The sequence below is a fragment of the Natator depressus genome, chromosome 23 (genome assembly GCF_965152275.1).
Source record: "Natator depressus isolate rNatDep1 chromosome 23, rNatDep2.hap1, whole genome shotgun sequence".
Taxonomy (NCBI): domain Eukaryota; kingdom Metazoa; phylum Chordata; order Testudines; family Cheloniidae; genus Natator; species Natator depressus.
The window spans coordinates 22,585,933-22,610,274 of record NC_134256.1 but is presented as its reverse complement, the minus strand read 5'-3'; the positions used below and the strand labels follow the sequence as shown (position 1 = coordinate 22,610,274).

At 61.0% G+C, this 24,342-nt stretch overlaps 3 protein-coding genes across 3 annotated transcripts in view; all 3 read left to right on the top strand.

Annotated features, from left to right (window-relative positions):
* Positions 1-7,266, top strand: part of HUWE1 (HECT, UBA and WWE domain containing E3 ubiquitin protein ligase 1) — a 58,655-nt gene extending 51,389 nt beyond the window's left edge. The window contains exons 69-84 of the mRNA XM_074937459.1: positions 54-169; positions 252-408; positions 597-729; positions 809-1,011; positions 1,702-1,829; positions 2,944-3,040; positions 3,375-3,524; positions 3,628-3,873; positions 4,300-4,417; positions 4,759-4,899; positions 5,302-5,589; positions 5,728-5,833; positions 5,970-6,087; positions 6,337-6,518; positions 6,707-6,897; positions 7,110-7,266. Coding sequence (XP_074793560.1) covers positions 54-169; positions 252-408; positions 597-729; positions 809-1,011; positions 1,702-1,829; positions 2,944-3,040; positions 3,375-3,524; positions 3,628-3,873; positions 4,300-4,417; positions 4,759-4,899; positions 5,302-5,589; positions 5,728-5,833; positions 5,970-6,087; positions 6,337-6,518; positions 6,707-6,897; positions 7,110-7,212 — 2,477 coding nt within the window. The 3' untranslated portion in view covers positions 7,213-7,266. The remainder of the gene's footprint in view (positions 1-53; positions 170-251; positions 409-596; positions 730-808; positions 1,012-1,701; positions 1,830-2,943; positions 3,041-3,374; positions 3,525-3,627; positions 3,874-4,299; positions 4,418-4,758; positions 4,900-5,301; positions 5,590-5,727; positions 5,834-5,969; positions 6,088-6,336; positions 6,519-6,706; positions 6,898-7,109) is intronic.
* A 6,888-nt stretch (positions 7,267-14,154) lies between these two features.
* Positions 14,155-18,781, top strand: LOC141976616 (Golgi-associated RAB2 interactor protein 6-like). The gene is made up of 6 exons (XM_074937681.1): positions 14,155-14,310; positions 15,771-15,952; positions 16,978-17,245; positions 17,408-17,715; positions 17,963-18,015; positions 18,641-18,781. The coding sequence occupies exons 1-6, from the start codon at positions 14,155-14,157 to the stop codon at positions 18,748-18,750; spliced, it is 1,077 nt and encodes a 358-aa protein (XP_074793782.1). The 3' UTR covers positions 18,751-18,781.
* A 256-nt stretch (positions 18,782-19,037) lies between these two features.
* APEX2 (apurinic/apyrimidinic endodeoxyribonuclease 2) lies at positions 19,038-21,938 on the top strand. Its single transcript, XM_074937679.1, has 6 exons — positions 19,038-19,175; positions 19,691-19,774; positions 19,877-20,063; positions 20,289-20,435; positions 20,749-20,818; positions 20,995-21,938. Exons 1-6 carry the CDS (start codon positions 19,067-19,069, stop codon positions 21,913-21,915), a joined length of 1,518 nt encoding a protein of 505 aa, XP_074793780.1. The 5' UTR covers positions 19,038-19,066; the 3' UTR covers positions 21,916-21,938.
* The last annotated feature ends 2,404 nt before the right edge of the window (positions 21,939-24,342 follow it).

The following is a 24,342-nucleotide window of genomic DNA, read 5'->3' as shown; positions in this document are numbered from 1 at the left end:
CTCCCCATGGATCCTGGGCGGGGCCTTGCTAACCCCGCGATGTCTCCCTGCAGCTCCTGCCAAGGGCAGCAAGTCTCCGGCCAAGGCGGGCGAAGCGGGTGGCGGCGGGACGGACCCCAAGGTGGTGGCATCAGGCCTGACGGAAAACCAGCTGCAGCTCTCGGTAGAGGTGAGCACGGGGCAGTGCCCAGGCAGGGTCGGGGCCGCCCGGTGCCCTCGCTCCCCGCTCACCCCATCTGCCTCCCCCCCAGGTGCTGACGTCTCACTCCTGCTCGGAGGAGGGGCTGGAGGACGCAGCCAATGTCCTGCTCCAGCTGTCGCGGGGCGACTCGCCCACCCGGGACACGGTGCTGCGGCTCCTGCTCAGCGGTGCCCGGCAGCTGGGCTACACCCTCTGCAAGCAGATCGGTAACGGGGCAGGGTCACTGGGGCCTGGGGCTGGGAGAGCAGGGTGTGGATGGGGGGCAGGTGGGTTCTGAGAGGGGGCGGCTTTGGGAAGGGTCCACGGGGGGGAGGGTGGGGCATAGGGATGCTGGGAGGGGCCAGCAGGAAGCAGGTGTGAGGGCCTTGATGCCAAGCTCCCCCCGGCCCCCCAGGCACCCTGCTGGCGGAGCTGCGTGAGTACAACCTGGAGCAGCAGCGGCGGGCGCAGTGCGAGCTGCTCTCCCCCGACGGGCTCCCCGATGAGCAGCCCCAGACCACCAAGCTGAAGGGCAAGATGCAGAGCCGGTGAGTGACCCCCCACGCACGCATCCCGTGGCACACCCCCACCCCCCCGGCACCCCTGCTAACGCCCCCTCCCGGGCAGGTTCGACATGGCAGAGAACGTGGTGATCGTGGCCTCCCAGAAGCGGCCCCTGGGCGGGCGGGAGCTGCAGCTGCCCTCCATGTCCATGCTGACCTCCAAGACCTCCACCCAGAAGTTCTTCCTGCGCGTGCTGCAGGTCATCATCCAGCTGCGGGACGACACGCGCCGCGCCAACAAGAAGGCCAAGCAGACGGGCCGGCTAGGTAGGGCCTGGCCCAGGGGCCTTGGGGATAGAGGGGCAGCAGGCCTGAGGGGGGCATCTGCCTTGGGGGTTTGGCAAGAGGGGGACCAGGGATGCCTGCCGCAGGGGGTTCTGGGCCGGAGGGGGAGCAGGGCCGAGGGGGGCACCTGACCCGGAGGGGTTTGGGCTGGAGTGGGACCAGGGCCGAGGCGGGCGCCTGTCCCAGGGGGCTCTGGGACCAGAGGGGGAGGCCTGCCCTGGGGGGTTCTGGGCTGGACAGGGACCAGGGCTGAGCGGGAGGCCTGCCCCGGTGGGTTCTGGGCTGCAGGGAGACCAGGGCTGAGGGGGAGGCCTGCACTGGGGGGGGGTTCTGGTTTGGATGGGATGCTTGCCCCGGGGGGGCTCTGGGCCGTAGGGGGACCGGGGCCGAGGGGAAGGCTTGCCCTGGGGGGCTCTGGGACCGGAGGGGGAGTCCTGCCCCGGGGGGGCTCTGGGCTGTAGCGGGACTGGGGCCGAGGGGAAGACCTGCCCCGGGGTGCTCTAGGACCGGGGCCGAGGGGAAGGCTTGCCCTGGGGGGCTCTGGGACCAGAGGGGGAGTCCTGCCCCCGTGGGTTCTGGGCTGGAGGGGGATCGGGGCCGAGGGGAAGGCCTGCCCCAGGGCGGAGCGGGGGCCTGGCCGCTCGCTGACCCGTCTCCCCCCCCCCCCGGCAGGTAGCTCCGGTCTGGGCTCAGCTAACAGCATCCAGGCCGCTGTCCGGCAGCTGGAGGCTGAGGCTGACGCCATTATACAAATGGTACGTGAGGGGCAGCGGGCGCGGCGGCAGCAGCAAGCAGCAACGGTTAGCATGGGGCCTGTGGCGCTTGGGGGCCCCTCCATCCGTGGGGCCCTGCCCCCCTTCCGGGGACCCCCCGCCCTGCCTGGCCTGGCCTCGGGGGCTGGGAGCCAGGACATCTGGGTTCTCTCCCTGCCGCGGGGTGGGAGCTGGCAGCCGGGACGCCTGGGTTCTTCCCTCAATTCAGGGAGGGGGGGCCTGGGAGCCAGGACTCCTGGGTTCTCTCCTGGCTCTGGGAGGGTGTGAGGCTTCCTGGGGGTACCCAGGGCTGTGAGCCCCCCCCCCGCATGCCCTTCGAAACCCACCTGCTGGCATGTGCCGACCTCCGAGCGCCTGGCTGCCCCCAGGGCTCCCCCCAGTCCCAGCGAGAACAGGAGACGTTCGCCTGCCGGGAGCAGAGTCCTGAAGACGGGCGCGCCGGGCTCCAGGGACGATACCACGTGCGTCATCTCACCCCCAGGCCCCAATCCCCGGCCTCCACCCCTCAGGCACAGTCCTGGGGTGTCCCTTCGCTGCCTGGGAATCCCAGGGCCTCCGTGTGTTCTCCTGGGGGGCCTGGGAGCCAGGACTCCTGGGTTCTCTCCCCAGCTCTGGGAGGGGAGTGGGGCAGGCAGGGAGCCAGGACTCTCTCCTGGGTTCTCTCCTGTGGGAGGGGAGTGGGGATCGGTATACATCTAATGGCTCCCAGCCCCAGGGTCCCCCACTTCACAGGCCCTCGGGGAGGGTGGGAATCCCCAGCCAGATAATTATTCCGCCCCCTCTTCCCCCCCCCCCCCCCCAGCCCTTTTCACCTGTCTGGAAAGTGTCCCCCCCGCATGCCCCCGCCCCTGTCCAGCTGCAGTGGGGCTGTGCCATCGCTGATCCATGCATGCCATGCTGGAGCTGCCCCCAACCCTGGGAACAGGTTGGGGGGGGCACCTACCCATCATCCCTTGCAAGATCAGCTTGTGTGTGTGAGCTGCATGTTAGGCGGTGGGGGGAAGCGTGGCATGCTGTCAGTCAAATCATTCCCCCCCCCCCCCCCAACCAGCCACTTCTGGAGTGACAGTCCTTCTCTGTCCACCATACATCTCCCAAAGAGGCCCCCAGCCCCGCCCTGACCCCCTCTTTGTCCGCGCAGTCTGAGTCGAGCCAGTCGGAAGGGGCTGTTCGGAGGGACGAGTCACCTATGGACGTCGATCAGCCCTCGCCGGTCACACAGGACGCCCAGTTGGTTGGTGAGTGTCCTGCTGTCACAGCCATGCCTGGGGCCGGCTCGCCCAGCGCTGAGATGCAGCCACCTCTGGGGCGGGGCAACCAGGGAACAGCAGCACATAATGCTGCATGGGGGTGGCTCGTTCAGAGCTAAGAAGCAGCCATTGCCCACCTGCCTTGCCCCAGAGGTGGCTGCACATAACGCCACACTGGGATGGCTCACCTGGTGCTGAGATGCAGCCACCTCTGGGGCGGGATGGCTGGGGAACGGCTGTGTATGCATAGCTCAGCCAGTGTTGGGGTGGGGAGGGCTTCTTGTTGCAGGGACCCCTGGGTGACCCTGCCCCCCCTTTGCAGGTTCGGAAGGATCCCAGCCCGGGGAGAAGGACGAGCGCCCCCCGGATCTGCCCCTCCTTAGTGAGCAGCTGAACCTGGACGAGCTCTGGGCCATGCTGGGCGAGTGCTTGAAGGAGCTGGAGGAGTCCCACGACCAGCACGCTGTGTTAGGTAAGGGTCCGGGCTCTCGGCCCCCTCCTCATCCCCGCAGAGCTGCAGCTGGCCGTGGGGTGGGGACCCCCGGATCTCACCCTCCCTCCCTCCCTCCCCGCAGTGCTGCAGCCAGCAGTGGAAGCCTTCTTCCTGGTGCACGCCACGGAGCGGGAGAGCAAGCCCCCAGTGCGGGACACCCGCGAGAGCCAGCTGGCCCACATCAAGGATGAGCCCCCGCCCCTGTCGCCCGCCCCCCTCACGCCCGCCACCCCCTCCTCGCTGGATCCCTTCTTCTCCCGCGAGCCATCCTCCATGCACATCTCCTCCAGTCTGCCCCCTGACACCCAGAAGTTCCTGCGCTTCGCAGGTGAGGGGCTCAGGGCCTGGGGTGGGAGAGAAAGGGGGGGCTGTGGTGTGGGGGGATTGGGGGAAAGGAGGGGCTCTGAGGGGCATGGCCCAGGGTCGGGGGGGTCACGGGGCTCCAAGGATGAGGCAGATGGGGAATGGCCCCACATAACGTCACATGGGGAGGGCTCGCTTAGTACTGAGATGCAGCCATTTCTGGGGTGGGGCAGCCTGGGAACAGCTGCACATAACGGGGGGCACACAGGGCTGCGAGGGGCATGGCCTGTGGTCAGGTTGCCGGGGGAGGTGTGTAAGGCCCAGCATTGTGGGGGGAGGGGGGAGTGGTTTTGGGGTCACCCCGGTGTGTGTTTGTGTCGGGGGGGGGGGTGTCTCATGGCACAGGGGAGAGCAGCAAGTGACACCCTCCCCTTGTGCGCCCCCTCCCCAGAGACCCACCGCACAGTGCTGAACCAGATCCTGCGCCAGTCCACCACCCACCTGGCCGACGGGCCCTTCGCCGTCCTGGTCGACTACATCCGTGTGTTGGACTTCGACGTCAAGCGCAAGTAGGGCGGGCCGGGGGGGTGGGTGAGGGGGGCAGGGCATGCCTGGGGGCGGGACAAGGGCCATGTCCAGTGGTGGTGGGTTCCCCAGGCAGACACCCTGCTCCTGGGGATGGGGGCTGTGTCAAGGAGGCAGGGGACAGGCCATGGTGTGTTGGGTGGGGCAATGGGGCCGTGTCCAGTGGCGGTGGGTTCCACAGGCACGGACACCCTGCTCCTGGGGATGGGGGCTGTGTCAAGGAGGCAGAGGACAGGCCATGGTGTGTTGGGTGGGGCAATGGGGCCGTGTCCAGTGGCGGTGGGTTCCCCAAGCCCTGACACCACGCCCGCCCGCCCCCTCCCAGGTACTTCCGCCAGGAGCTGGAGCGGCTGGACGAGGGGCTGCGCAAGGAGGACATGGCCGTCCACGTGCGCCGTGACCACGTCTTCGAGGACTCGTACCGCGAGCTGCACCGCAAGTCGCCCGAGGAGATGAAGAACCGATTGTGAGCCCGGCTTCTCCGGGGTGGGGGGGGCAGCAGCCGGGTACCCCACAGCTGGGGTGGGGGTGGGCAGGGAGTGTGAGTCCCACCCACTAACCCTCTCCCAGGTACATCGTGTTCAAGGGGAAATGGGGGGAGGTGCCTGGTGGGGGCGGAGCTACGCCCCCCCAGGTACATCATCGAGGAGGGGCAGGATGTGGGTGGGTGGAACTGGGAGATGGGAGTGGGGCAGGGGGCACCTAGTGGGCACGGGGCTGCGTGGGTCCCCCCTGCCCCCGCAGGCATATCATATTGGAGGGCGAGGAGGGGCAGGACGCGGGTGGGGGGAACGGGAGATGGGAGTGGGGCGGGGCACCCGGCAGGGACGGGGCTGCGTGGTCCCCCCCTAACCCCCTGTCCCCGCAGGTACATCGTGTTCGAGGGCGAGGAGGGGCAGGACGCGGGCGGGCTGCTCCGGGAGTGGTACATGATCATCTCGCGGGAGATGTTCAACCCCATGTACGCCCTGTTCCGCACCTCGCCCGGCGACCGCGTCACCTACACCATCAACCCCTCGTCCCACTGCAACCCCAACCACCTGAGCTACTTCAAGTTCGTGGGGCGCATCGTGGCCAAGGCCGTGTACGACAACCGCCTGCTGGAGTGTTACTTCACCCGCTCCTTCTACAAGCACATCCTGGGCAAGTCCGTCAGGTGCGCCAGGGCCGGGGGGCAAGGGTCTCCGGGGGCCTCGGCCTGGGACTGCGGGGACACTGTCTCCAAGGGGCCCGCCAGGGGTTACTGGGGCTGGGGGCGGCTCCGTGACCCCACTGACCCCCGTGTCCCCCCCAGGTACACGGATATGGAGAGCGAGGATTACCACTTCTACCAGGGCCTGGTTTACCTGCTAGAGAACGATGTGTCCACGCTAGGCTACGACCTGACCTTCAGCACCGAGGTACCGGGTGCCAGGGGGCTGCGGGACACCCTGTGGGGAGGGTGACGGGCTTGGGGAAGGCTGGATGGGGCCAAGGGTATGGGTGGCATTGGCTGGGAATGGAGCCCCACCCTCACCCGCTGCCCCCCCTCCCCAGGTACAGGAGTTCGGGGTATGTGAGGTGCGGGACCTCAAGCCCAACGGGGCCAATATCCTGGTGACGGAGGAGAACAAGAAGGAATACGTGCACCTGGTCTGCCAGATGAGGATGACAGGTAGGCGCCTGGGGGGTGGTTCTGGTGGGGAGCCCAGGTTTCTTCAGCCCAGTGCGAGTGAGCTGTAAATAGAGTGCTAAGCAGGAGCTAGGACTCCTGGGTTCTCTCCTGACTCCAGCCCTGCCTTCCCTCCTGGGGGTTGGAGCAGGGAGCCTGGACTCCTGGGTTCTCTCCCGACTCCAGGAGGGAAGGTGGGGCTTGGGGTTGGAGCAGGACGGGGCTCACTGGCTTCATTCCCCCACACCCCAGGAGCCATCCGCAAGCAGCTGGCTGCCTTCCTGGAGGGTTTCTACGAGATCATCCCCAAGCGCCTCATCTCCATCTTCACGGAGCAGGAGCTGGAGCTTCTCATCTCGGGGCTGCCCACCATCGACATTGACGACCTCAAATCCAACACCGAGTACCACAAGTACCAGTCCAACTCCATCCAGGTGAGGGGCCGCCCCAGAGCTGGCTGCAGCTCCACACCGGGCGGTGTTATGTGCGGCTGTTCCCCAGCTGCCCCGCCCCAGAGCTGGCTGCATCTCAGCACCGGGCAAGCCAGCCCTGTGCAGCGTTAGGTGCCGCTGTGTCCCAGCTCCTCTCCCCCGGCTCTGACCTGCTCCCTCTCCCCTGGCAGATCCAGTGGTTCTGGCGAGCCCTGCGCTCCTTTGACCAGGCAGACCGAGCCAAGTTCCTGCAGTTCGTGACGGGCACCTCCAAGGTTCCCCTGCAGGGCTTCGCCGCCCTGGAGGGTATGAACGGCATCCAGAAATTCCAGATCCACCGAGACGACCGCTCCACCGACAGATTGCCTTCCGCTCACACATGGTGAGGGGCCAGGGCAGGGGGGCCAGGCGGGGACACATGGGGCTGGGTCCCACCCATGGGAAGGGGGCGGACAGGCGCCGGGGCCGGGGGTGAGCTGTAGACTCTGCTCTCCTGGGAATTGGGGGGTGGGGTGGGCAGTGCCCAATCCTAGAATGGGGGGGGCTTTGTTGGCCTCCTGCCCCCCCTCACTGATTTCTCCTCCTCCACCCCAGTTTCAATCAGCTGGACCTTCCCGCCTACGAGAGCTACGAGAAGCTACGTCACATGCTGCTACTGGCCATCCAGGAGTGCTCGGAAGGCTTCGGCCTGGCGTGAGCCGGGCTTCCCGCCTCCACGGCTCTTTTTGTACTGAGGCAGACTCGGGGGAAAGGGAGGGGCGTGGGGGGGAGGGGCCAAGCCATGGGGGAGGGGCCTAGCAGATCTCCACCCCCTCCCTTTGAGGTGGCGCCCCCCCCCACCACACACACACATCCCCACACATGTCCGGAGAGAAGACAAATGATATATATAAATATATATATATATTTTTTTTGGTTTAGTTTGCATTTCTTAAGTTGTGCTTGGAATGTGTTGACGTGAGCCGGACAGACGAGACGATGATACAATCTGCTTTGGTTTCTCGATCCTTCCCCTTGCCCCAGCCCCCTTCTGTCCCCGCCCCCACCCTGTTGGGCCCCTGCAGAGGGGGAGGGGAAAACAAGGGGGGGTGGGATGCCCTGAGGTTTAAAAAAAGAAATCCTTCCCCCCTCCAAAAGAAGAAAAAGACAAAAAAAAATTAAAAAATAAAAGCGCACTCTTGGTAAGAAACCCGGCTGTCGTGTCTTCGTCCGGCGCTGCCGCGTGTGGGCAGAGAGCTCCTGGGCCCCAAAACCGGAGGGGCCTGTGTGACCCAGGCCAGGGAATGGCCTAGAGCGGCTCTGTTGGAAACACACCATGTGTTGATGGGAAAACGGTCGGCACCAGAGACTCCCCCACACCCCTGGGTCGGACTGTCCATTGCAGGCTGTTTGTCTCACTTCCGCTTCCAGCTTCGCACTGGGAGCTCCTTTTCTGCCAGTTCTCCGCCACGACCCCCAAATCTGCCCAGGACTCGCTGCTTTCCGGGGAGAGCCCCCCCAGCCTGTACGCATGCCCAGCCTCTTGTTCCCCGATGGACCCATTTCCGTTTCGCTGGATTAAAGCACTTTGCGCTTGGTTTGCCAGTCTGCTCCGGAGCAGTGACTTGCCCTCTGCATGATTTCCCACAATGCTTGTGTCGTCTGCAAACTTTATCAGCAAGGATTGTTTTCAGCCATGTCATTGATCAAAATGTTTCTTGGCGTTGGACCAAGAACCAATCCCTGTGGGACCCCGCTGGAAACAGACCCACTTGATGACGATTCCCTCGTTAGTCACATTTTGAGACCTATCCGTTAGGCAGTGTATCTATTTAATGTGGGCTGGGTTCATATTTCATCGTTTGAGGTTTCTAATGAAGATGTCTTGTGGTACCAACTGAAATGCCTCACAGAAGTCTGTTACGTCAGCACTATTACCTCCGTTGACCCAACTTATAATCTCATCAACAATAGATATCAAGTTAGTTTGACAGGATCTAATTTTGATAAGCCCATCTTGATTAACATTACCCTCCTTTAATTCCTTACTAGTCGAGTCCTGTTCTAACCTCTCCATTATCTTGTCCAGGACTGATGCCACACCATGCACCCTCTTTAAATATTGGCATAATATTTCTTCCACTCTTCTGGAACTTCACCTGCGTGCCAAGGGTTACTGGAAATCAGCATTAATGGTCCAGCGAGCTCCTCAGCCTGCTCTTGTAAAACTCTTGGATGCAAGTTACCTAGAGCTGCTGATTTAAAAATATCTAACTTTTTAGTAGCTTCTACTGAATATCCTCTAGAGATATTAGTGGAATGGAAAGTAGTGTTGTCACCATATGACTGTGTCATCTGTTTTCCTCACAAACAGAAAAGAATTATTTATTGAAAACAGCTGCCTTTTTCTGCATTAAAATTGATTATTCTACTGTTTCCATCTAGTCATGGATCCATGCCAGTGTCAGGGTTCTTTTTGTTCCTGATATATATGAAATACTCCTTTCTGTCCTTAATTCTATTGGCTCCTTGTGCGTCTCTTAGCTTCCCTCATCAGTTTTCTACAATTCATAACTTCTGGTTTATATTCATTACTATCAACTTTCCCTTCGCGTGTGTGTGTAATATATAAATAAATAGCTCCCTTCACATCCCCACTCAACCTTTGTCAAGGGGGAGATTGTGGCTTTTAGGACATCTAGTACGTGGTCCTTAAATGGTTCCCAATTCTAGTCACATTTTTGTGGTTAAATTCTTCCTCCCAGCTGCCTGGGCTCATCACCTCTTTCAGCATTGTGAAACTGGCCCTGTCAAAGCACCAGGTGTAGCTGTCACTAGGCTGGCTGCAAATCGCATGGACCGCCGCTCCCATTAACTTTTAGTGCTGTGAGGTTTGGACAAGGCCTAAAACATAAGAACGGCCCTACTGGGTCAGCCCAAATGACCATCTAGCCCAGTGTCCTGTCTTCCGACAGCGACCCGTGCCAGGTGCCCCAGAGGGAATGAACAGAACAGGGAATCACCAAGTGATCCATCCCCTGTCACCCATTCCCAGCTCCTGGCAAACAGAGGCTCGGGCGACCATCCCTGCCCATCCTGGCTAATATGAATTTATTTAGGTCTTTTTTGAACCCTGTTATGGTCTTGGCCTTCACAATATCCTCTGGCAAGGAGTTCCACAGGCTGACTGTGAGTTAGGTGAAAAAATACTTCCTTTTGTTTGTTTTAAACCTGCTGCCTGTTAATGTCTTTTGGTGACCCCTAGTTCTTGTGCTACGAGAAGGAGTAAATAATGGTTCCTTATTCACTTTCTCCACCCCACTCATGATTTTATAGACCTCTATCACATCCCCCCTTAGTCGTCTCTCTTCCAAACTGAAAAGTCCCTGTCTTGTTAATCTTTTCTTTTATTGCTCTTTTCTGAAGCTTTTCCAATTCCAATATAACTTTTTTGAGATGGGGCGACCACATCTGCATGCACTATTCAAGCTGTGGGCGTGCCATGGATTTCTATCGAGGCAGTACGATATTTTCTGTCTTATTCTCGATCCCTTTCTTAATGATTCCCAACACTCTGGTCTCTTTTTTTGACGGCCGCTGCACATTGAGTGGATGTTTTCAGGGAACTCTCCACAATGACTCCAAGATCTCCTTCTTGAGTGGTAACAGCTAATTTAGCCCCCATCATTGTATGTGTGTAGTGGGGGTTATGTTTTCCAATGTGCATTACTTTGCACTTATCAACATTGAATTCCATCTGCAATTTTGCTGCCCAGTCACCCAGTTTTGTGAGATCCCTTTGTAGCTCTTCGCGGTCTGTCTGGGACTTAACTATCTCGAGTGCTTTTGTATCATCTGCAAATTTTGCCACCTCCCTGGGGGATACCACTATTTACCTCTTTTTTTCCAGATCATTTCTGAATATATTGAAAAGGACTGGTCCCCATACAGACCCCTGGGGGATACCACTATTTACCTCTCCCCATACTGAAAACTGATCATTGATTCCTACCCTTTGTTTCCTATCTTTTAACCCGTTATCAGTCCGTGAGAGAACCTTCTCTCTTATCCCGTGGCAGCTGACTTTGCGTAAGAGCCCTTGGTGAGGGACCTTGTCCAAGGCTTTCTGAAAATCTAAGTACACTGTATCCACTGGCTTCCCCTTGTCCACATGCTTGTTGACCCCCTCAAAGAATTTGAGTAGATTGGTGAGGCAGGATTTCCCTTTACTAAAACCATGTTGATGCTTCCCCAACAAATTATGTTCATCTCTGTGTCTGACAATTTTGTTCTTTACTATAGTTTCAGGCTTACCGGCCTGTAATTGCCGGGATCGCCTCTGGAGCCCTTTTTAAAATTAGTGTCACGTTAGCTGCCCTCCGGTCATTGGGTACAGAAGCTGATTTAAATGCTAGGTTACAAACCACAGTTAGCAGTCCTGCAATTTCACATTTGAGTCCTTCAGAACTCTTGGGGATCCCATCTGGTTCTGGTGACTTATTGCTGTTTAATTTATCAGTTTGTTCCCAAACCTCCTCTAATGACACCTCAGTCTGGGACAGTTCCTCAGACCTGTCACCTAATGAGACCGGCTCAGGTTAGGGAATCTCCCTCACATCCTCAGCCGTGAAGACCGATGCAAAGATTTCATTTAGTTTCTCCGCGATGACCTTATCGTCCTTGAGTGCTCCTTTAGCATCTCGATCATCTAGTGGCCCCACGGGTTGTTTAGCAGCTTCCCACTTCTGATGTACTTAAAAAAAATTTGCTTTTATTTTTTGAGTCTTCGGCTGGCTGTTCCTCAAATTCTACTTCGGCCTCCTAATTGTATTTTTACACTTCATTTGCCAGAGTTTAGGCTCTTTTTCTATTTTCCTCACTAGGATTTAAATTCCACTTTTTAAAGATGCCTTTTTGCCTCACTGCGCTTTTACTTTGTTGTTGAGCTAGGGTGGCTCTCTTTTGGTTCTCTTGCGATGTTTTTTTTAATTTGGGGTGTACATTTAAGTTGAGCCTCTATTATGGTGTCTTTAAAAAGTTTCCAGGAAGCTTGCAGGGATTTCACTTTTGGTGCTGTACTTCTTAATTTCTGTTTCACTAACCTCCTTGTTTTTGTGTAGTTCCCCTTTCTGAAATTAAATGCTACAGAGTTAGGCTGCAGTGGTAGTTTCCCCTCGCAGGGATGTTACTGAGTTATATTATGGTCACTGTTACTAAGCAGTCCAGTTATATTCACCTCTTGGTCCAGATCCTGTGCTCCACTTAAGGACTAAATCAAGAATTGCCTCTCTGGACTAGCTGTTCCAAGAAGCCATCATTTAAGGTGTCAATCTTTATATCTCCATCCTGTTCTGAGGTCACATGTGCCCCATCAATATGCAGATAGTTGAAATCCCCCATTATTATTGTGTGTTGTTTTTATTGTCTCTGTAATCTCCCTGAGCATTTCACAGTTACTGTCACCATCCTGGTTAGGTGGTCGGTAATAAATCCCTACTGCTATATTCTTATTATTCGAGCATGGAATTACTATAGAGAGAGATTCTGTAGTACAATTTGATCCATTTATAATGTTTACTTCACTTGATTCTATGCTTTCTTTCATATATAGTACCAGTCCCTCACCAGCACAACCTGTTCTGTCATTCTGATATATTTTTGTACCCTGGTACATTAATTATCCTCATTCCACCAAGTTTTGGATGCCTAATATATCAATATCTTCAATGAATACGATGCACTCTAGTTCACCTATCTTATTATTTAGACTTCTAGCACTTGTCACTTTTTAGCTCTCTCCCATTACATGATGTAATTGAATGGGACTCTCATTTGATTAAAGAACAGGAGGACTTGTGGCATCTTAGAGACTAACACATTTATTTGAGCATAAGCTTTTGTGAGCTACGCCTCACTTCATCCGATGAATGCATCCGATGAAGTGAGCTGTAGCTCACGAAAGCTCATACTCAAATAAATGTGTTAGTCTCTGAGGTGCCACCAGTCCTCCTGTTCTTTTTGTGGATCCAGAGTAACACAGCTGCTACTCTGAAACCTGTCATTTGATTGTTTCTCATCAGATCTTACCCTTATTTTATCCTCTTCCATCCTCTCCCCCTTCTTAGAACATAGAGACTCTCCATTAATAATCCTCCCCTCAGGGATGGCTCTGGCTAGACCACGTGCTCCCCTGCACCTGGTGGCTTCCCCCCAGCCCTTAACATTAAAAAGGTCGCAGAGTGGTTTTTAAACTAAGTGCTGGCACTCTGGTTCAGGTCTAGCCCGTCCTTCCTGGGCAGGCTCCCCTTTCCCCAAAGTTTCCCCAGTTCCTAATAAATCTAAACCCCTCCTCCCTACCCCCTCGTCTCAGCCACGCATTGGGACCCTGCACTTCTCCTTCGCAAACTGGTCCTGCGTGTGGAACTGGGAGCAGCTAGAGATCCTGGGGTGGGTGGGCGGGGGATTCATAGCCTAGGCCACTGCTCTGTTAGTACCTGACCCCCAGCCCTGTTGGTGCCCCTTACTCCTGACTTGCAGCCCCTGGGGTGTTGCAGCCCCTGGGGTGTTCCAACCCCAGCTCTGCAATCTTGGCTCCAGGCTGGGGGGTGGCCATGGGGTGGCAAGAGCTGGGTGTAGGGGTGAGACACTGCTGGGGCAGGGGGGAGATGTTAATACCCCCTTTCCCCAGCCCTTCTGCGGGGAACCAGGCTGGAACGTTAATCACGCAGCCTCTGTTGCATGGGGGGGCAGAATGAGCACTGGAATGCCGGCGCCATCTTGGTAGAGGCCTGGAAAGGCTGTTGTGTGGGCGCCATATTGGGTGTGTCGGATGAATACTCAGTGCGGTGGGGAGAAGGACGCCATATTGATTGTGTCGGAAACAATGGAGGGCGCCCCCTGTGCGCCATCTTGGGTGTGGCCCTGCCACAATGGCCGCTACTGATGCGCCATCTTGGGTGTGGCACGTGCTAGATTTGCTCTCCCCTGCATTATGTCATAGAGAGGAGTGTGACGTTATAATTTGCCCTCGCCAGGCACGGGGAGGGGGGAAAGGGGGTGGGGCCAGTGGGAGCTGGAGACCGCCCCCAGCTGCTGTCGCTGCGAGCGCCCCCTAGAGGGGCCGCAGAGGTGAGCTGCAGCCCCATATGCAGGGCGGGGGAGTGAGCTCCCCTTCCTCTAAAATAGCGGCTACAGAGACCCCCCCACCCCAAAGGGGCTGGTCCCTCCCAAGCCATAGAACTGCCCCCATAGGGGGCGGGGCATGGAACTAGGGGGCGGAGCTTGGACCTCGGGAGGCGGGACTATGGGAAAGCCTGGAGCTGGGGGAGGGCTTCAGAGCTGGGAGGGGGTCTCAAGATAGCTGGGAAATTTCCTACTGCTACAACCCCACCCCACATTGGCTGCGACACCCCCACCACTATCACAATGGGGTGGGGGGGGCAGAGGCACCTGGGGGTGCAGGACCAGCAGGTCTGGGGAGGGGGAGGGTCTCAGCTTACACGCAAAAAGCCTGGCACTCTCCAGGCTGCAAACAGAACCCAGGAGTCCAGGCTCCCAGCCCCCCCGGCTCTAGCCCACTAGACCCCACTCCCTTCCCAGAGCCATGGAGAGAACCCAGGCGTCCGGGCTCCCTGCCCCTATATTGTAGGCTGGTGGGAAGATGCATGAGGAGTTCGTCCTGCCGTATTACACGGCGGATTGCGACCAGGCGCGAGGGCTGATGAACACGGCCATGGGGCCACTGCAGCGCCAGCTCCGGGCCGGCGAGTATGAGATCTTCCAGTACGCCCCCATATTCGAGAGCGACTTCATACAGGTATCAGAGTAACAGCCGTGTTAGTCTGTATTTGCAAAAAGAAAAGGAGGACTTGTGGCACCTTAGAGACTAACCAATTTATTTGAGCATGAGCTTTCGTGAGCTACAGCTCACTTCATCGGATGCATACTGTGGAAACTGCAGAAGACATTATATACACAGAGACCATGAAACAATACCTCCTCCCACCCCACTCTCCTGCTGGTAATAGCTTGCCTACAGACAGCCAGGTAATAGTCTACATACTACAGACAGGTAATACTCCTTGCCTACAGACAGCCCCCCAACCTGAAGCAAATACTCACCAGCAACCACATACCACACAACAGAACCACTAACCCAGGAACCTATCCTTGCAACAAAGCCCGTTGCCAACTGTGCCCACATATCTATTCAGGGGACACCATCACAGGGCCTAATAACATCAGCCACACTGTCAGAGGCTCGTTCACCTGCACATCCACCAATGTGATATATGCCATCATGTGCCAGCAATGCCCCTCTGCCATGTACATTGGCCAAACTGGACAGTCTCTACGTAAAAGAATAAATGGACACAAATCAGATGTCAAGAATTATAACATTCATAAACCAGTCGGAGAACACTTCAATCTCTCTGGTCACGCAATTACAGACATGAAGGTCGCTATCTTACAACAAAAAAACTTCAAATCCAGACTCCAGCGAGAAACTGCTGAATTGGAATTCATTTGCAAATTGGATTCTATTAATTTAGGCTTAAATAGAGACTGGGAGTGGCTAAGTCATTATGCAAGGTAGCCTATTTCCCCTTGTTTTTTCCTACCCCCCTCCCGCCCCAGACGTTCTGGTTAAACTTGGATTTATGCTGGAAACGGCCCACCTTGATTGTCATGCACATTGTGGGGAGAGTGGTCACTTTGGATGGGCTATTGCCAGCAGGAGAGTGAGTTTGGGGGGGGGGAAGGGGGGGGAAACCTGGATTTGTGCTGGAAAAGGCCCAACTTGATGATCACTTTAGATAAGCTAAAAGAACAGGAGGACTTGTGGCACCTTAGAGACTAACCAATTTATTTGAGCATGAGCTTTCGTGAGCTACAGCTCACTTCATCGGATGCAGGAGAGTGGGGTGGGAGGAGGTATTGTTTCATGGTCTCTGTGTATATAATGTCTTCTGCAGTTTCCACAGTATGCATCCGATGAAGTGAGCTGTAGCTCACGAAAGCTCATGCTCAAATAAATTGGTTAGTCTCTAAGGTGCCACAAGTACTCCTTTTCTTTTTTCATACAGGTACGGAGCAGGGGCTCAGAACTGGGGGCAGGACTATAGGGAAAGGGCAGAGCTGGGGGCGGGGGCTCAGCTGGGGGCGGGGCTATAGGGGAAGGGCAGAGCTGGGGGCGGGGCTGTAGGGCAGCAAACAGCTGGGGCCAAGCGGCTGAGGGGGGATGCACTAACCTGCCCCTCTACGCCCCACCCGCAGATCAGCAAGCGCGGGGAGGTGGTGGACGTGCACAATCGTGTCCGAGTGGTCACGGTGGGCGTGGCCTGCACCAGCCCCGCCCTCCTGGTGCCCAACGTGCTGCTGCTGGCCCGGCCCGTGGTCCTCTCCGAGGAGAGTCGGGGCCGCCGGGGTCCCCCTGCCAAGGCACTAGAGCTTACCAGGTGAGACCTCCCCCCATAAATGGTGCTCCTCACTCCTGACCCGCAGCCCCTGCTAGCCCAGCCCTGGGCCTCCCCAGCCCTGCCGGTGCCCCTCACTCCTGACCCGCAGCCCCCTGCTAGCCCAGCCCTGGGCCCCCCCCCAGCCCTGCCAGTGCCCCTCACTCCTGACCTGCAGCCCCCTGCCAGCCCAGCCCTGGGCCCCCCTGCGCTGCCGGTGCCCCTCACTCCCGACCCGCAGCCCCCTGCTAGCCCAGCCCTGGGCCCCCCCCAGCCTGCCGGTGCCCCTCACTCCTGACCCGCAGCCCCCTGCTAGCCCAGCCCTGGGCCCCCCCCCAGCCCTGCCAGTGCCCCTCACTCCTGACCTGCAGCCCCCTGCCAGCCCAGCCCTGGGCCCCCCTGCGCTGCCGGTGCCCCTCACTCCCGACCCGCAGCCCCCTGCTAGCCCAGCCCTGGGCCCCCCTGCGCTGCCGGTGCCCCTCACTCCCGACCCGCAGCCCCCTGCTAGCCCAGCCCTGGGCCCCCCCCAGCCCTGCCGGTGCCCCTCACTCCTGACCTGCAGCCCCCTGCCAGCCCAGCCCTGGGCCCCCCAGCGCTGCCGGTGCCCCTCACTCCCGACCCGCAGCCCCCTGCTAGCCCAGCCCTGGGCCCCCCCCAGCCCTGCCGGTGCCCCTCACTCCTGACCTGCAGCCCCCTGCCAGCCCAGCCCTGGGCCCCCCAGCGCTGCCGGTGCCCCTCACTCCCGACCCGCAGCCCCCTGCTAGCCCAGCCCTGCCCCCCCCAGCCCTGCCCGGTGCCCCTCACTCCCGACCCGCAGCCCCCTGCTAGCCCAGCCCTGGGCCCCCCCCAGCCCTGCCGGTGCCCCTCACTCCTGACCTGCAGCCCCCTGCCAGCCCAGCCCTGGGCCCCCCAGCGCTGCCGGTGCCCCTCACTCCCGACCCGCAGCCCCCTGCTAGCCCAGCCCTGCCCCCCCCAGCCCTGCCCGGTGCCCCTCACTCCTGACCCGCAGCCCCCTGCTGTCCCTGCAGGCTGCTCCCGCTGCGGTTTGTGAAGATCTCAGTGCACGACAGCGACATGGGGCAGCTGCGGCTCAAGCTGGCCAGCGGCCGCTCGTTCTACCTGCAGCTCTGCCCCCAGGGCGACGCCCACTGCGAGCTCTTCGACATGTGGGTGCAGATCATCAACCTCCTCCGGCCGCCCGCCGAGGGGAGCTACGGGGGGGGCCAGGCTCTGCCCGGCGACCCCGGGGCTTTCGGGGAACCCCTGTTCCGAGGCATCAGCCAGGACACCACCGGGGTGAGACATCACCAGCTGCTCCCCCCAGGGCTGGGCTAGTCTAGTGGTTAGAGCAGGTCGGCTGGGAGCCAGGACTCCTGAGTTCCCTGGCTCGGGGAGGCGGGGCTGGGAGCCAGGACTCCTGGGTTCCCTAGCTCTAACCCATCCCGTTGTCCTCCCCAGAGCCTGGAGTCACTGGCCGCCGAGGAAGGGGGCCCGGATGCCTTGAGCGTCCGCAGTCTCCGGACCGCCAGCCCCTCCCGGGATGACCCAGAGAGCTTGCGCAGCCGGACCCCCCCCAGCCTCAGCCCCTCGCTGCCCCGCAAGCCGCCCAGCGTGGGGAGGGGGTCGCAGCGGGGCGGGTCCACAGGGGAGCGCAGGAGCCAGGCTGAGTCGCCGGGGGGGTCACCGGCCCCCCAGGAGAGGAACCAGGGCAGCCTGCAGGGCAGCCAGGGGAGCAGCCCCTCGAGCAAGAAGAAAGAGTCCAGCAGGTGAGGGGGTGGGGGGAGGGCCGAGGAAATTGGGATCCGGCGGGTTGGGGACAATGGGAGGTGTCGGGGGTATGGAGCCGTGAGGGTCGGAGGAGGTTTGGGGGGGGAGGCATGGGGGGGGAAGGTGGGGGAAGATGGGAAGGTTGGGGCGAAGGGAGGCATGGGGGGGAGATGGAGGGCCTGGGAGATCAGGGGAAGGTGGGGGGAGGCGTGGGGGGATCTCAGGGTCTCATCGTTTCATTTCCAGGCGGGCAGATCGAGGAGGGGGAGCCACACGGAGCAAATCATCGCAGACCCGGGGTAGGAGCCAGACACGGGCTGGGGGAGGGAGTCCCCCCAGCTGCTCTCCCTGCGTGACAGCCCCCTAGCCCAGCCCTCCCCCACTGCATCCCCCAGCTAGCCCCTGCGGCCCGACCCCCGTGCACTCCGTCTGCCCATCCCTCTGTCACCGAGGGTTGCCAACTTTCTAATTGCAGAAAACCAAACAACCTTGCTCCGCCTCCTGCCCCACCCCTTCTCTGAAGTCCCGCCCCCATTCACTCAGGCTCCCGCCCCTCCCTCTGCCCCACCCTCGCAGGACTGGGGCCCGGGGTTGGGGTGCGGGAGGGGGGCGTGTGAGGGCTCCAGCTGGGGGTGCGGCAGGGGAGAGGGGTTGGGGGTGTGAGAGGGGGCTCCGGGTTGGGGTGCGGGGCGGGGGGTGCGAGCTCCGGGAAGGACCTGGTGGCCACTTCCGGGAGCCGTGCGGAGCCTGGCAGGCAGGGAGCCGGACCTCACCCCGCCGACCGGACTTGTAACAGCCCGGTCAGGGTGCCGGCGGGAGCCGCCAGGGTCCCTCTGCGAAGGGGCGGCCTGGGGTCCGAGTGGGGCCACGCCCGGCCCCCCCAGGCAGGCTGATGCCCGGCCCCGTTCTCTGCCCCGGCTGCAGGCAGGAAGCCCAGCCGGATCCTGTCGCTGGTGAAGTCTCTGTCCCGCGCCAGCCTGAGCCGGGGCGACAGCCGGAGCCGCCCCCCCAAGGACAAGAAGAAGAGGTGCTGAGGGGAGGAGCCAGCGGCACGTGGGAGGAGCCAGCAGAGAAGGGGGAGGGGCATGGTGGAGAAAGGGGCGGAGCCTCCTGGGGCAATTGGGGAGGAACGTGCCTGGAGCCCAATAAAGTCTCAGTTACCAGCAAGGGGCGTGGTCCTGAGGGGGAGGGGCTACCCCATGGGGCGTGGCCATACGAGGGCGGGGCTCTGGCCGCAGGGGGCGGGGCAAAGTGCGGGGCGGGGCTCGGAAGAGTCCGCTCCCGCTTCCCCGACCATCACTGGCGGGGCGGAAGTGACGGAGGCGGCGTTCCCGCGCGGCGGGCTCGGGGATGCGGCTGCTGAGCTGGAACGTGGCCGGGCTCCGGGCCGGGCCGGGCCCCACGGGGCTCGGGGCGCTGGGCGGGGACGTGATCTGCCTGCAGGAGACCCGCGTCACGCGTGAGCGGGGTCAGGGGTCGCGGGGTCAGGGGTCACAGGGGCGGAGCCAGGGGAAGGGAGCAGGGCTTGGGGCGGGAGGTCCCGTGGGGAAGGGAGTCAAAGGTCAGGGGGTCACAGGGCATGGCCGGGGAAGGGGGGGGTCACAGGGCAGGGGGTCAAAGGGCATGGCCAGGGGAAGGGGGGTCACAGGGCATGGCCAGGGAAGGGGGGGGTCACAGGGCAGGGGGTCAAAGGGCATGGCCGGGGAAGGGGGGTCACAGGGCATGGCCGGGGAAGGGGGGTCACAGGGCAGGGGGTCACAGGGCATGGCCAGGGGAAGGGGGGTCACAGGGCATGGCCAGGAAGTGCGGGTGGCGGGGGAGGGGGGGTAGAGGACAAAGGGCAGGGCTAGCGATGGGGGTCAGGGGTCAAAGGGCACCGTGTACAAGGGGCCGGCCCAGCCCAATCTGCCCCCGGAGCGATGGGGAGAGGGGGGCAGAGCCCAGCCTGACCCTGCGGTGACCCCGTGTCTCCAGGGGACCTGCTGGAGGAGCCATTGGCCATGGTGGACGGCTACAACTCCTACTTCAGTTTCTGCCGCACCCGGAGCGGCTACTCAGGTAACCGGGGGGGCTGGCTTCTAGCGCCCCTCCCCCAAATCACTAGACACCCGAGCTGGGGCTGGCACCGGACTCCTGGGTTCTCTCTCTCCCCTCTACCAGGTGTAGCGACCTTCTGTAAGGACAGTGCCACCCCGCTGGCAGCGGAGGAGGGGCTCTCTGGGCTCCTGGCCCAGCCTGGGGAGGGCGGTGCCGTGGGGTGTTACGGAGACCTAGGGGCCTTCACACCCCAAGAGCTGAAGGCGCTGGACAGCGAGGGGCGCGCGGTGATCACCCACCACCGCATACGGTGAGGGGCGCGAGGACCCCTGGGGGCCATGGGGTATTGTCCCTGAGGATTGTGGGGTGAGGAGCTGTGGGGCAGGTGCCCACAGAGTGCTGGGTTGGGAGGGGCAGGGGGCCAGGTGAGGGGGGATGGTTGTTGCCAAATGCTGGGGCCAGGGGGGGCAGATGCCAGCCTGACCGCCCCCCCCTCGCCTCCCCCCGCACACGTGTTTTCTGCACTCCCCCGCAGCACCTCAGCACAGCAGGAGACCACCCTGACGGTGATCAACGTGTACTGCCCCCGGGCCGACCCCCAGCGCCCCGAGCGCGCCGCCTACCAGGCATCCTTCTACCGCCTGCTGCAGGGCCGGGCCGAGGCGCTGCTGAGAGACGGGGGGTAGGTACCCTGCCCCCCCAATCCACAACACCTCCCTACCTGGGCCGAGGCACTGCTGAGAGACGGGGTTCGTATTCCCCTCAATCTCCCCTGACCTCCCCCTCAACCCAAACCCAAGCACCTCTCAAAGCCAGAGGGTCCAGGCCGCCTGCACATCTCCTGGAGGGTCCAGGCCCCTCCCCTCCCCATAGCCCCATCCAGTCTCTCCACCACCACCACCCTTCAGAGCCCCTCCTGGGTCTAGAGACCTCCCCATCCTCTCACTGCCTGGGCTCCTCCTTCCAGACCCCCGGCCCTGTTTTTTGTCTTCCAGCCACGTTGTGATCTTGGGGGACATCAACACATCGCATCGGCCCATCGACCACTGCGAGCCAGGGGACCTGGTTAGTGCCCAGGGGGGGTCCCCCCTCTAATCTGGGGGGTTGGTGGGGAGCCAGGCCGCCTGGGTTCTCTCCCCAGCTCAGGGAGGGGCCGTGGGGTGTAGTGGTTAGGACGGGGAGCAGGGAGCCAGGACTCCTGGGTTCTCCAGAATACTGACTCTCCCCTCTCCTTCCCCCAGGAAGCGTTCCAGGAGCACCCAGGCCGGCGCTGGCTGGACGGGTTCCTATGGGTGCCAGACGGGCCCCCCGGGCAGGGGCTCTTTGTCGACACCTTCCGCCTCCTGCACCCCAGCCAGCCCTATGCCTTCACCTGTTGGCGCATCGACACCGGCGCCCGGCTCACCAACCACGGCACACGGCTAGACTACGTCCTGGCTGACCGGGCCCTGGCGCTGGCCGAGCTGCGGGACGCCCGCGTCCTGCCCGAGGTGCCCGGCTCCGACCACTGCCCCGTGCTGGCCGAGCTGGCGGCCACCTTCCTGCCGGCACGCCGCTGCCCCCCGCTCTGCACCCGCCACATGCCTGAATTCGCCGGCACCCAGCAGAAGCTCAGCCGCTTTTTGGTCAGGGTGGAGCGGGGCGCGGGCGTGGGCGCGACGTGTCAGGGCGCCGGGGCGGGGCGGGGGTGCTCCCCACGGAGGGGGAGACACCCACCCAGGGGGCAAGGGGACCTGCTGAGCTACTTCAGAGCCGCACAGGGCCAGCTGAGGACAGGCACGACCCTGAATGCACTGGGGCAGAGCGGACAAGGGCCGGCCCAGGATGTCCCGGGGCACAGGACACAGGAGATGGCCCATGATGCACCAGGGCAGGGCGGACAACGGGAGCCCTGCAATGGCTTGGTGCCCAGGGAGCTGATGATGGGGCTGGCACCCGGCACCCAGGACAGCTGCACGGCCCGCTGGCGTGCGGTGCTGCCCGGCCCGGCCCCCCCACCCTGCTGCCCGGCCCACAGGCAGCCCTGCGCCCTGCGCACCGTCCGCAAACCCGGCCCCAACCATGGGCGGCGTTTCTACGTGTGCGCCCAGCCCCCTGGGCGTTCCAGCGACCCCCGCGCCCGCTGCAACTTCTTCCGCTGGGCCAGCAAGGGGCACTCGTGAGGAGGGGGGCGTTGTGTTTTTTTTTTCTTCCCTCAAATCATTCCTGTAGGAATTCCACCCCCCCCCCCCCCCCCCCCCGCCCCATGCTTAGGAACCTGGGAGCCCAGATTCCTGGGTTTGCCACCCCAATATGGTCTAAAATCACCAGGGTGCTGGGCATGTACAGAAGGGGAAACTCCGTCTATTTTTTATTTTTATAAATAAAGAAGATGAAAGACACTGGGTTGGTGTCATTGTTTGTGGGGGAAGCCAGGGTTCTCTCCCCAGCTCTTCCGGGGCACTGATGGCCTATGCCATTGGCCTTCAAGAATGGCCCCCTCAAGGATTGTTGAGCATAAGCTTTTGTGAGCTGTGTATATTTACTGGATCTTCTACACTTTCATCCAGACTCCAGCGACCTACACCCCCCCCGACGTTCTTGTTTGTTAGTGTGCAAGATCTTTTACTGGATCTTCTACACTTTCCACAGTATGTGTAGGCAAGGACTGGCCTGTCTTTTGTTAAACCCTGGATTTGTGCTGGAAATGGCCCACCTTGATAAGCTATTAATTACCAGCAGGAGAGTGAGTTTGTGGGGGGGGCGGAGGGTGAGAAAACCTGGATCACACTAACTTTCCACAGTATGCATCCTCCAGATGTTCTTGTTTGTTAGTGTGATTTGCGCATAAGTACACAGCTCACAAAAGCTTATGCTCAACAATCCTTGAGGGGGCCATTCTTGAAGGCCAATGGCATGAGTCCCCCCCCCCCATTCAGTAAATTGTGGAAAGTGTACAATTGGGAGAGAAAGCACAGGACTCTTTGTTAGTGTGATTTGCGCATAAGAAAGCTCACTTCATCGGATGCATACTGTGATGTCGGGGGGGGGGGGTAGGTCGCTGGAGTCTGGATTTTGCACCCACTGTGGGCACAGTTGGTGTGTCTGGGGGGGGGGCGGGGTGGGGGGTGAGAAAACCTGGATTTGTGCTGGAAATGGCCCAACTTGATGATCACTTTAGATAAGCAGAGACTAACCAATTTATTTGAGCACGAGCTTTCGTGAGCTACAGCTCACTTCATCGGATGCAGGTGATGAATCCGATGAAGTGAGCTGTAGCTCACGAAAGCTCGTGCTCAAATAAATTGGTTAGTCTCTAAGGTGCCACAAGTCCTCCTGTTCTTTTTGCGAACACAGACTAACACGGCTGTTACTCTGAAACCTGTCATCAGTAGTAGGCTAGTGTAGGGCCCATCTTTAAAAAGGGGAGGAAAAGAACTCTGAGGAGGTTCCACAAGGACACTCTGAGAATCCCGACTGAGGTTCAGGAACCAAACACGGACACCTGCAGACTCAGCCCTTCGCTCGCTCCCTGGGCGGCCGCCAGTGGGGACAAGGGTGGCTCATTTCCAGCCCCTGGGGGCTGTTCAGGGGCGTGTTCGCGCTGTCTCTTTATTCACGGATTTGGACGCTGCAGCGAGAGCTAGGCAGAGCTCGGTCCGGCCCGGCCCGGGGGCCCTAATCCGCCGGACCCGCCCCCGCGTCCTTCCGAGAGCGCCCGTCCGGCCCCGGGTCGCTGCGGCGGGCCAGAGCCAGGGCCGGGTCCCAGCCCGACCAGCACCCCCGGACGCCTGGGTCCCGCAGCCCAGCCCAGCCCAGCCCACTCCCTGCAGCCCCCTGCTCCGGATGCAGCAGCAGCCGCCGCTCCCCCCGCGGGGGCCGCGCCCGGCTTTATAGCCCGCCGCGCCGCAGACCGGCCAATGGGGCGGCCGGACGAGCCGCGCATGCGCCCTTCTGCCGGGAGGGCGCGGTTCACTAGAGCGGCCGCCAGGTGGCGTCCGAGGGGCGGGGGTCTGATATAGGCTCCTTCCCCCAGCTCGTCCCCTCCCCCACCTGGATCCTGGGGCGGTGCCCCGCGGCGTGTCTGGGGCTGCGCCAGGGTTGGGGGCAGCCCCACCACCGAGTCTGGGGGCGGAGGGTGGTCCCGGCGGGCGCCTCGGGTGGCCTTGGTCTGGCCGGAGATCGAAATATTGTGCCCAGAATTTGTCATGTCTTGGGGCTGAAGGGCCCCGGCCCCCCAGGGACGTTTGCACCCCAGGGCTGTGTCGTGGCCAGAGCAGAGCGACGTGCTGCACATCGGGGGGGGTCCCCCGTAACAACCCGGGCACCCCCGTCAGTCTCCCCCCCGCCCCCCCCATGGAAATTGCCCGGGCACGTGTCTCCTTGACCCGAGCAGGGACGATCAAAGCCGGGCTCTTGCCCCTTTATCGGTGATGAAAAGGGCAGCAGGCTTCCGAGCCGCCGCGTCCGGGCCCCTCAAACAGCCGGAAGGGGTTTAGGCGCCAACTGAAAGGATTTGGGTCTTGAGCCGTCCGGGCAAAACCCACCGGACAGCGAAGCGTCGACTCGCTCTTCTTCATCCCCATCATTTTAGGACCAACCCGAGCTGC

Bases quoted from the DNA above. Each gene is read 5' to 3' on its own strand.
- LOC141976616 (XM_074937681.1), top strand. From the start codon at position 14,155: ATGCATGAGGAGTTCGTCCTGCCGTATTACACGGCGGATTGCGACCAG. The intron at 15,953-16,977 runs GTGAGACCTCCC...CTGTCCCTGCAG, and splicing joins AAGGCACTAGAGCTTACCAG to GCTGCTCCCGCTGCGGTTTG. The intron at 18,016-18,640 runs GTAGGAGCCAGA...CCCCGGCTGCAG, and splicing joins CAAATCATCGCAGACCCGGG to GCAGGAAGCCCAGCCGGATC.
- APEX2 (XM_074937679.1), top strand. From the start codon at position 19,067: ATGCGGCTGCTGAGCTGGAACGTGGCCGGGCTCCGGGCCGGGCCGGGC. The intron at 19,176-19,690 runs GTGAGCGGGGTC...CCGTGTCTCCAG, and splicing joins GCAGGAGACCCGCGTCACGC to GGGACCTGCTGGAGGAGCCA. The intron at 20,819-20,994 runs GTTAGTGCCCAG...TCCTTCCCCCAG, and splicing joins ACTGCGAGCCAGGGGACCTG to GAAGCGTTCCAGGAGCACCC.